At 43.7% G+C, this 10,343-nt stretch overlaps 1 protein-coding gene across 1 annotated transcript; it reads right to left on the bottom strand.

Moving 5' to 3' along the window:
• Window positions 1-4,447: 4,447 nt before the first annotated feature.
• Window positions 4,448-6,640, bottom strand: LOC147627408 (putative F-box protein At4g22030). The gene has a single exon (XM_086816050.1). The coding sequence runs from the start codon at window positions 6,507-6,509 to the stop codon at window positions 5,082-5,084; it is 1,428 nt and encodes a 475-aa protein (XP_086672176.1). The 5' UTR covers window positions 6,510-6,640; the 3' UTR covers window positions 4,448-5,081.
• Window positions 6,641-10,343: the final 3,703 nt, after the last annotated feature.

Raw genomic sequence — 10,343 nt, 5'->3', positions numbered from 1 at the left:
GTCAATGCCTGACGCCCTGCAAGATGTGCAAACACTGCACCAAAAGCACACAAAGTGCGCAGAGTTGTTCTCCCAAAGTTTATCTCCCACTGCGGAAGCACAAATGCAACTCTACTCCCACTGAATGTGATAAAATCACCAAAATCTAGTTGCTGCAGATTTATGACAGCACCTTAGATGTGCTCTGTTCCCCTTCCAAAGTACTGTACAACAGTACTAAGTGCTCAGCAATGATCTACCAAATCTGTACCGGCAAGTATAGCAGCTGAAAATGAACCTTTTCCTCACTCAAATCAATGTACAGCCATGCCAAAACTTGTACAAAGTTGTACCAAATCTGTACCAGCAAGTACAGTAGCAATAAATGCTCTCCTGGCTGTCCAAATGAGTGAAAATCAGACCTTGACAGTCCTCACCACTGCATAAAATAGTCCCGGACAGAAATTGAGCAAAAAACCCCTTGATTCAAGATCAATTTCTGATCATACATGGTACATTAACGCACATGAAGGCATCCAGAGTCTTCATAATGCTTCCCCCTGGCCACATATACATCCAATACGTAAAAGCCCCTTGATTTACAGGCACATTGAGTGCTTGACAGGCATCAACACATTGCCCAAAGCATCAAATGCTAGTGCTACCTGCATGCAAATCAACCCAATTGGCACAAAAGCCCTTTGATTTGCACTCCAATTTCCTGCAATTTTGGCCCGAATGTGAGATTGCTCACATCATACAGCATGTATGAATGCCCAATGGCACAATTACATCAAAAGCCCCAAATTTTGACATCCACTTTCCTGCAAATTGACCCGAAATGTGACCAATGTCACCCAATTTCCTGCAAATTGATCCGGAATGTGACCAATGTCACCCAATTGTTGCCAATTGTGCTCAAATCTGAGCAATTTGGCACCTGTACCTGCTCAATTGATGATTTTACATGCTCAATTGATGATTGGACATGCAAATTCCAAAATTGAAGCAAATACCTCAGGCAATTTCTGATTTATGTTGCAGAAAGGGGGTGTCTTCGTATTTGTTAACTCGTGAAGGAGGAGGTGCTATCAATGGGCGGCGATGCTGGTGGAACTGTTAGGCTGTACGGTAGCGGCACACAGTACAGGCAGTAGCTGCCAGGTAGTTTTGGCGACGAAGGACACCTGCAGCAACACTGAAGAGTAATGAAGCGGCAGATTCCAGGTGGCGCAGATTCTAGGTGGCGGCAACGTGTAGTAAGAGGCGGCGCTAGAAAAGCGTTGGCTTCGTCGAGACCCCTGAGAGCATCAGCAGCGATGCGGTCCGACTCCTCTATGGCCTGCTCATGTCCACCAAGAGCTTGTAGCGCTCGTCGATGTAGTCAAAAACCCTCACCTTGCCAGTCTCCAGGCGTATAATGTCCACCAGCTTCTGCTGGACATCGGGGTCCCTCAGGGACTCATTGCCTCCATGAGAGAACACGCAACAGTAACGCCATCGCTTGTTTAAGCGCAGACAGCCAGGCTAGCGCTAGCACACTTCTCCAATATCTTCGATATAGTCAAGCAGTTGGTCCCCGAAGGATATCTTGTCCGGACTCCTGTTGGAAGCAGCGATGGGGGAGTCTCCGCTGGGACGCCCACGAGTGGATGCAGCCCCACCTTCTCCTTCGTTTGGTGTCGAAATGGTGAGAAAACCAAGGGATAAACGCAAGACTACAAGTAGCAGCAGAAGTCGTAGCAATGGACGAAGTGGGCTCTGATACCAGTTGAAGGGAGATTAGAGTTAGGGTTTCATGTGGGAGACATACACAAAGAAGAAGGGAGAGAGAGAGAGAGAGAGATATGGAGATAAGTCAACTCATCAAGTGTGAGTGTGTGACTCCCCTATCATACATGTATATTTGCACTAGTACACATAGTGCACTTAGTATATTAAAAGTACTAAGTGTACTATGTACTATAACTTATGGGCTTGTACACACTACAAGGGTGGGCATAATGCCTTTACCCCAACATGCACTTAAAGACAGATCATGGGTGCATACGTTGATAGGATTTTCTCCGGTCAACAAGAAGGCATCAGGGTGTGGACAATGTGCTTGACTTGGAGGGCAATAAAGCATGGTATGAAAGGCTTGTGTGATGCATGGAATGTAGTGGAAAGTGTGAACACCCCCTATAGGGGACTTAGCAATTAATTTTTTTGCTAAAATATATCAAAGGCTTGAATAGCTCATAGGTGTAAACATTACAAGTCCTATTGCATGAATGTAACTGGAAGGTGAAGGTGGGTGGCAGTTTTGCATGGAAGGTGGTGTGGAACTATGCTACACGATGCATGCTAGAGTCGTGGAGTATTGGATAGTAGGGGGAACCGAGAGCTTTGGGGAGTCTCCAACTTTCCTTGCTCACAACTCCAAACTTTCAAAATATATAGAGAAAAAATCTCTCAGGACCCACACACTTAACTTTAAAGTTTCTAAAAAAAGTAGTTTTCTTATGAATGCTTTGTGTAAGGTTTTGAGGAGTTTTTATTTTACATCCGCTCCCTTTTTTGAAAGAAAGGTTCTCCCTCTTATCTCCTCCACGAGTCCACTTTAAAGGGGTGTCGTAAAAATATGAATTTGTTTCCTCTCCACATCTTTTAAGCATGTGGAGTGCATCTTCCCACTTCTCTAGAGCATCTCCCCACTTTCTCTTGCCCTTTTGTGTCCCCTCCTTCAGCTTCGTTATGGTTTTAAGACATGAAAAAAATTAGTTTTTCACAATATTAAAAACTCTTAGGTGAAAAACATGTATGGTCATACAACGAAAAACTCGAGGGTGCAAAGCTGGTAGAGCGTGAAATAGATGTACTGTAAAAGAAAAACCTTTGGCATAAAAATTAGTTTTTTACAATATTAAAAACTCTTAGGTGAAAAACATGTATGTTCATACAACGAAAAACTGGAGGGTGCAAAGCTAGTAGAGCATGAAATAGATGTACTGTATAAAAAACCTTTGGCATAAAAATCTTGTACATCGTAAAATGGCCATACTATGAAAAATTACGATATGAAAACTCATAAACCATGAATTGGGCGTATAGTTAAAAAATTTGGGATGAAAAAATCTTTTTCACGACATGAAAATCTATAGCTTTCATGGTCTCTCTGACTATTGGATAAACTTACCTGATGAATGCCTTAATCTTAGCCATGTAATCCCTACAATCATGATGAGAATCTTAGCCATGTAGCCCCTACAATCACGGTAGGAATCTAGAGAGAACTTGAAGAAATGAACTCCATCATAAGTGCACTAAATTGCTTATGATCCCTTTTTGGTGATAGGAAATCATTGAATTCACTTCTACATGTAAGAAAAAAACATTTTTATTAAATAAAAAATCTATATATAAACAAAAATGACATGTTTTTATCGATACCTTAGTCACTTTAAGAGTCATTCAAATGGCATGAAAATGTTCAATTTGACAACATATATATTTATTCCTTTGTGTGTATGTGTGTGTGTGTGTGTGTGTGTGAGAGAGAGAGAGAGAGAGAGAGAGAGAGAGAGATAGAGAGTGAGCGAGAGAGAGAGAGAGAGAGAGAGAGGCGTGTCCTGAAATTTTTCCTAAACCCCCCAATCCTACATTTTCTCCCTTATTGTGTCTTGTTAGAGTGAGTCTCCATCTCTTCTCCTCGAGTGCTCTCCTCCTCCTCATGGTGCTCTCCTCCTTCTTAACACCAAATCCTCGAGGTTCTCTCTGCCTTCTCCTTCTCAAGGAGCTCTCACGGGTAAGGTTTCCCCTCTCCCTCTCCCTCTCCCTCTCTCCTTCTCCTTCTCCTTCCTTCTCCACAAGGTTCTCTCGTCGTTCTCTTCGTCAAGATGCTCTCATGGGTAAGGTTTCTGCTCTCCCTATCTCTATCCTTCTTTACTTCACACACACATACATACACCTACACACATCTACATGCATTCACACATGCGCACACCTACACACATCAATAAACATTCACACATGCACACACCTACACACATCTACACGATGCACCTACACACACCTACACACGTACACACACCTGCACATATACACACACACACACCCCCTTCTTGATGGATACATGCACACCCTTCTTGATGGATCCTCACACCCTAATGGTACAAACACACACATCATGTATCAATAGCATTAGGAATAGGGCTTACCTCCCTTACCTTGCCTTCACGCTTAAGGTCGCATCTTGTCCTTGCACGAAATGTGTCTCTAGTCTTCTCAGTGTATATGCAGTTTGGGTGCCAATAACTTTGTATTTAAACTTTATTATGTTGACTTAGGTTAAATATTGGCAATGTAGGGTTCCAATACCCGCCTCGTCAAAAAACCAACATCAACCGTACACCCCTTCTTACCATTTTTGTTTCTATTTTGTTTTTTCAGTGTAAGGCTAGTATGCGATGCGAGATGCACGAGATGATTCAAGTTTTTTTTGTTAATTACCATTGATAAAAATGGAAAAGCCACCAAAAGCCTGCCTTCGTCTCTGGCCTTGAAAGGCCTTCGTCTCTGGCCTTCAAAGGGGTTACACAGGAAGAAATGCCATTGGCATGACCACCTTTGTGTGTCAAGAGTACACGTATGTATTGTTTTTGGTGGGAATATACAAGGATGAAGAAAAGGGGGAACAGAAATTAGCATCACTATCATCTATGGCTATAAACAAGACGCGCATCGGCCGAGACTCCCTCTAGCTGAAACCATTTTGGACAAAATTTACTCTCGTGATTGAGGTTTATATGTTACAAAGAGGGCAGGGGTACACAAGAATTAGTCATCCTGGTCGACTCTCATCACTAGGTTGAAATTTCAAAATATTGGCCTTCTTTTTCAACCCTGTTTTCTAAGAGGCCTTCAAAATAGTGGCCTTCTTTTTCAACCCTATTTTTCGAGATGCCTTCTCTAGAAAGTTTGAAGGGTTTGGATGCCCTTTGAAGGCTTCACTGTCACTGTCGCTGCTAGCTGCTCGACTCTGATGAGCAGCAGACAGTGGCAGAATCCGCGAGCACCATTTTAATGTGGTGTGGAATGGACTGTCACGCCGTTGAGTCGCATCAAAAGAGGGTCCCTGCTGCCTTGGAGTCCGCGGGCACGATGGGAGAACGGTCTTTCTTGGAGACTGCAGCAGCGGAGCGGCCCAATTGGTAAGCCACCCGTTGGTGGAAGAGCACGCCGTTCTCTCGCTGCTCCAATGGTGTACGCAGAGTCTCCTGAATCGACGCCTCGATGTCCGCGTAGTAGCCTGCAGAGTTGCGGTAGAGCTCAAACACCATGCCGAGCTGCATGTCGTGCGAGAAGCTTCCCGCAAAGGCGGCAAGCACGCTGCATATCGCTGCCAACATGCCCAGGTTACTGATGCCGAGCCCCATGCTGCTCAATCCATTCAGGACGGCGGCCGATGCGGCGAACATTGGCGCGGCCACTGCCAGGCACTTGTTCACATTGACCAGGTTCTGCGCCCAGCTGGTGTAGGTCTTGATATCGGAACTGCGTAGAAGGGCGGCCACATGCTCCAAATCGCTGGTGGCGTGTCCGTCCCAACCGTTGGACGTGGTTCCGTCGTTGATAAATATTGTCGACTCCGTGTTGCGATCGTCGGCGGGGGGCGCTCTAAGCACAGGAGGGGCCACTTTGGCGGGGAATTTCTCGAGGCCGCCGGGGGTCAGGGGCATGGGGTAAGCCTTGTCGAGAGCCTCGAGCCGGCGCCGAGAGTCCCGCAGTAGCAACGGGGTGTGCTGCCTGAGATGGGGAGCCACCTGCAGCGCGTAGTCCACGTCGCTGGCCAGCTTGCGGAAGAGGCGGGCGGCAGTGCGCTGCTCCTCCGCCAGTTGCGACGGCTGGAACTGGTTGATGACGGCCATCATGGCCGCGCAGCCGGCATTGAGCATCAGCGCCGGCAAGCTCAGGCTCAGGCTATGGGCCTGCCCGTCCAGGCCACCCAGCAGGCACGCCGTCATGGTGGCCGCCGAGAGCATGCGCTGGAAGAGCTTATTCCAGTTGTCGCGCTGCTGAGCCAGGATGGCGTGCATCTCGGCTCTGTCACTGGCCGCATTGGCCAGCAGCCGCAGCTCCGCCACAAGGAATAGCTCCTCATCATCCTCCTCAGCTTTGTGTAGGCCCTTGTGGCTGTCCCAGAAACCCAGAGGGTCCGCCTTCATCGATGTATAAAAGGGCCGCTGCGGGGAAGAGCTGGTTGAACTGCTAGTGGCTGCATGATCATCATTTTGCAGTTCTTGCTCTGCCGACGGCACAAACATTGAGGCAGTTGATGGGGGGAGGCTCCTACGCCGACCGGAGCTGCTGCTTCTGTAATCAAGCAGCCTAGCACTACTCAGAGCTGTTGAATTACTGGCACCATGGCGTGCTGTGCAACCAAAAGCCTGCACAGCTGGCGACCCCTTCGAAACGCGTCGCTGCGGGCTGGAGAAAGCGGTGCTGCTGCTGATCTGACTAGTGACTGTGCCTAGATTACGCAAGGCCATGTACTGACGTTGGATACTTTGCAGTATCAAGGAGGTTGGTGGTGGTTGCTTGCTTGCAGCTTGTTGATCGCTCGGAGGAGAGGTAGCTGATGTGAGAGAGAGAGAGCCTTAAGATAGGTGTGTGGCTTCTTGTAGTTGTTGTGGGACGCCGATGGCCTGTGTTTTATTATATGTGCTCACTGCTGCGACTAGGCCTAATGTCAACGTTGAATGAGCCCGGCAGACCCAGTCGCATTATTAGAGCAGGTCCTATATTATGCAAAAGAGTATATAGCGAACGAGTCACGACAACATTGTTTCAAGTTTGAACTTTGAACCGAACTATCTTTTAATGGACCCCTCTCTCCCTTTCTCCGATCTCGTTCTGCTGGTCAATGCTATTGCCTTGTAATAATGTAGGCGCGTGTGCGTTCCTCATTTTAGCCTTGTAAGGCCCCGGTGTTTGGTAACACGACATAAATGTGTCCTCCTCTCTCCTGTATGACAATTTTACGTTTTGTTAACCCACTCATTTGGTGAAATTTTATTCACTTTTTCTTGTGGGAATTCCTTTTGGGAGCATAGTCTATAGACACTTGTAGGGTGTGAAATTCAAAACCTTTCTTTTGGGAGCACACTAGTAAACACTTGTAGGATGTGAAATTCGATAAGATTTCGAAGATGGTTCGAACGGTTAGGGATATGCTCCAAAGGGCTGGAAAGGTAATTGACTAGTTATTGTGACCACACATTTCCCTAAGAAATACGTATGTGGTGTATTATCCATGGGATGCAACTTGATGTGCGAGAGAGAGAGAGGCATTACGTGTGGTGCGACGATGTCTCGGATAAACGATAAAGGTAAATGGTTACCTAGCGATTTGCCTACATACTCGTTCGATAACACCTTTTATAATCAGCCCATGTGGGTCAACATTGATCCAATGTGTTCATTCCAGGATAAATCACATCACCAGGCCAAGATGTTTCGCTACCTACCAGCAAGAAGCTTATTCCCTCTCTGAACACTGTAAGCAAAATGCGTAATATTTCATGGATTTCACAAGCATAGATAACATTCCTCCTTTGACATAAAAATGTGTGTCTTTCTGAAAGAACATGTTTCAATCAAAATGTACTACCCACACCTTATATTTTGATCTTCTCACAAAAATGATAATTGTGCTTCTCAATATACAAGGGAAAAAAAAAGAACCTCGTGAATTTCTTCAAAAAGACAACAAGCCGTAGTAAATAATACAATATTTTCTTGTAAACTTCACAACTTTTGAATCTACATTGGTTCTTTGTTAGCTTTATGTGAAACTACATTGGTTGTTTGTTGGTCCTCAAAGCTTTATGTGTCCATCTCCTACTACGAATTGACTTGCTATCCTAGAACAATTTCTAATTTCAAATGTGTCCATTCTTTGGATCACATTGACCGTTTGGTCTCATCGAATGGATTTTAAGCCTTAAGTTTTACAATCCATTGGTGTGTCAAGAAAAAGGCAATGTTTAGTATGCCAAGTGTGTGGAACTAAGCCTTAATTATATGTTGCCCAAGATGTGATGGCAGCAGAAGACGATGCCAAGGCTTTCAGGTATACCGTGCAGCATCCTTGCTACATGGGAAGGCAAGGAGATGCATTTGATAACTTGAGTTCCAAAATCATGATTTTTTCAGAGACACATATACAGTGCATCGTTTTGCATAACATTGGCTAATCAATCACACGGCCTAAATTTAGCCTTATCAAAGCTTTTAAGTATATCATTTGCATTGCCCTATGCATATGGCAATCTAATGCACATAGTCAGATGCACAAAAAAAAACATGGTTTTTTACATGTTTATACAGTGCATCACTTATTATACATTATTATTGATGTCAATATACTGGACATGGCCTAACTTGGCATTTTATCTAAGCTTCTACATAAACCATGAATCGCTCTCTATTTAATAGAGGGATGCAGAGGATAACTCATACGCCAAACACATAATTTTTTGAGATTTGGGTATATGCTGCATCACTTTGTTAAACATTTGCCTTGCCTGTAGTACACCTTTAATCATCCCATCGGAAGTGATATATAAACATTGATCACTATGTTCATTCAAGGATAAATCACATAAGGATACGATAAATTAGACACCCAATACACGATTTTTTTAGGGTTTGGATATACACTGCATCGCATTGTTAAACATTCTCCTTGGTTATAATACACCTTTTATCATCCCACAGGAAGTTATATGTCAACAGATCACTATGTTCATTCGAGAATAAATCACATGAGCAAGCTAAAATGTTTGCTACCCCTACCAAAAAGCTTGCATCTTCTCACGATAGCTCTATGGTTAACCCCCTTAACAAATCCTTGTTGTTATTGCTTGAAAGCCTCTCTCATGCCTCATGAATGTTAAATTTTTCGATACTCCAGCTTCTCTAAAGCCTCCATTAAAGGCACTAATGGCACATTGTGTTAGCCATGTGGTTACTTGGTTCTACTCTTATCATCGACACATGTTCATAGTATAGGACGGTACCATCATTATTGGATGGGCGTGTATCTCTCCCTTCCCAATGCACCTACTGGCACCTTGTGTTAGGCACATGACTACTTGCTCTACTCTTATCATCAACACATATTGATAGTATAGGTAGCTAGTTTCTTTTTCAGTTTTAGTTTTCCCATGTATCAATATTTTCATGCAGATATTGTAACTTTGTTTGTTCTCATATACCCATTTATTGGGTCAAAAAAGACTAGCATGAAATCCCATACATTAGCTAATGGAATCAAGGCTTTGCCAACTATGCACCAATATGTACAGACAATTGCTGAAGGTGTTCTTAGTGGTTAAGGATAAGATCCATAGCTAGGTGTGATTTTAGACATAGATGAGATGTGGGGCTCCAAAATACAAGACATACAAAAATTTGAAAGAGCATAAAAGGGAACAAAAGAAGTTGCAAGAGGTAGTCCAACTACATTTCGAATTAGAAAATTACTTAGAGCTGCTCTTTTGAGCTTAAAACAACCCACCCAACTCACTTGCACTTATAACTATCACTTCCACTCTCACTCGTAACTCACATATATGTGCACATTCATAGACACTCTCACTCTCTCTCATTTTTCCATAATCAAAGAACTTATAATGTTAAAAGTCTTTGTCTTAAAAAGTATCACATATTTTTTGCTACAGAGACTACCATCTTTTGATTTTTATGGAGTCATTAAGGGTTCTTAAATTTATGCCATACCACCTTTAAGTGAGAAGGCCACGTTTTGGGTTCCATACCTCGCTACCGATATGGAACTAGTATCTTTAGACCTCTATAAGATACCTTGGAGTGAAATTTTAATGTTTGGGTAGGGCGTGCAAAAATCCATGATTTTGGTAGAAATTTTGCCTCAAAATGTCTTTTTTACTTATCCATAGGGATGCAACTTGATGTGCGAGAGAGAGAGAGAGAGAGAGAGAGAGAGAGAGAGAGAGAGGCATTACGTGTAGTGCGATGTCTCGGATAAACGATAAAGGTAAATGGTTACCTAGCGATTTGCCTGCATACTCGTTCGATAACACCTTTTATAATCAACCCATATGGATCAACATTGATCCAATATGTTCATTCAAGGATAAATCACATCAGTAGGCCAAGATGTTCACTACCTCTACCAGCAACAAGAAGCTTATTACCTCTCTGAACACTGCAAGCAAAATGCATAATATTTCATGGATTTCAGAAGCATAGATAACATTCCTCCTTTGACATAAAAATGTGTGTCTTTCTGAAAGAACATGTTTCAATCAAAATGTAATACCCACACCTCATATTTTGAG

Source organism: Cibotium barometz, chromosome 21 (genome assembly GCF_041138505.1).
Source record: "Cibotium barometz isolate CiBa-2024 chromosome 21, ASM4113850v1, whole genome shotgun sequence".
In the NCBI taxonomy this organism is placed as follows: domain Eukaryota; kingdom Viridiplantae; phylum Streptophyta; class Polypodiopsida; order Cyatheales; family Cibotiaceae; genus Cibotium; species Cibotium barometz.
The sequence above is the reverse complement of the archived record's forward strand: the minus strand, read 5'-3'. Positions and strand labels throughout refer to the sequence as shown.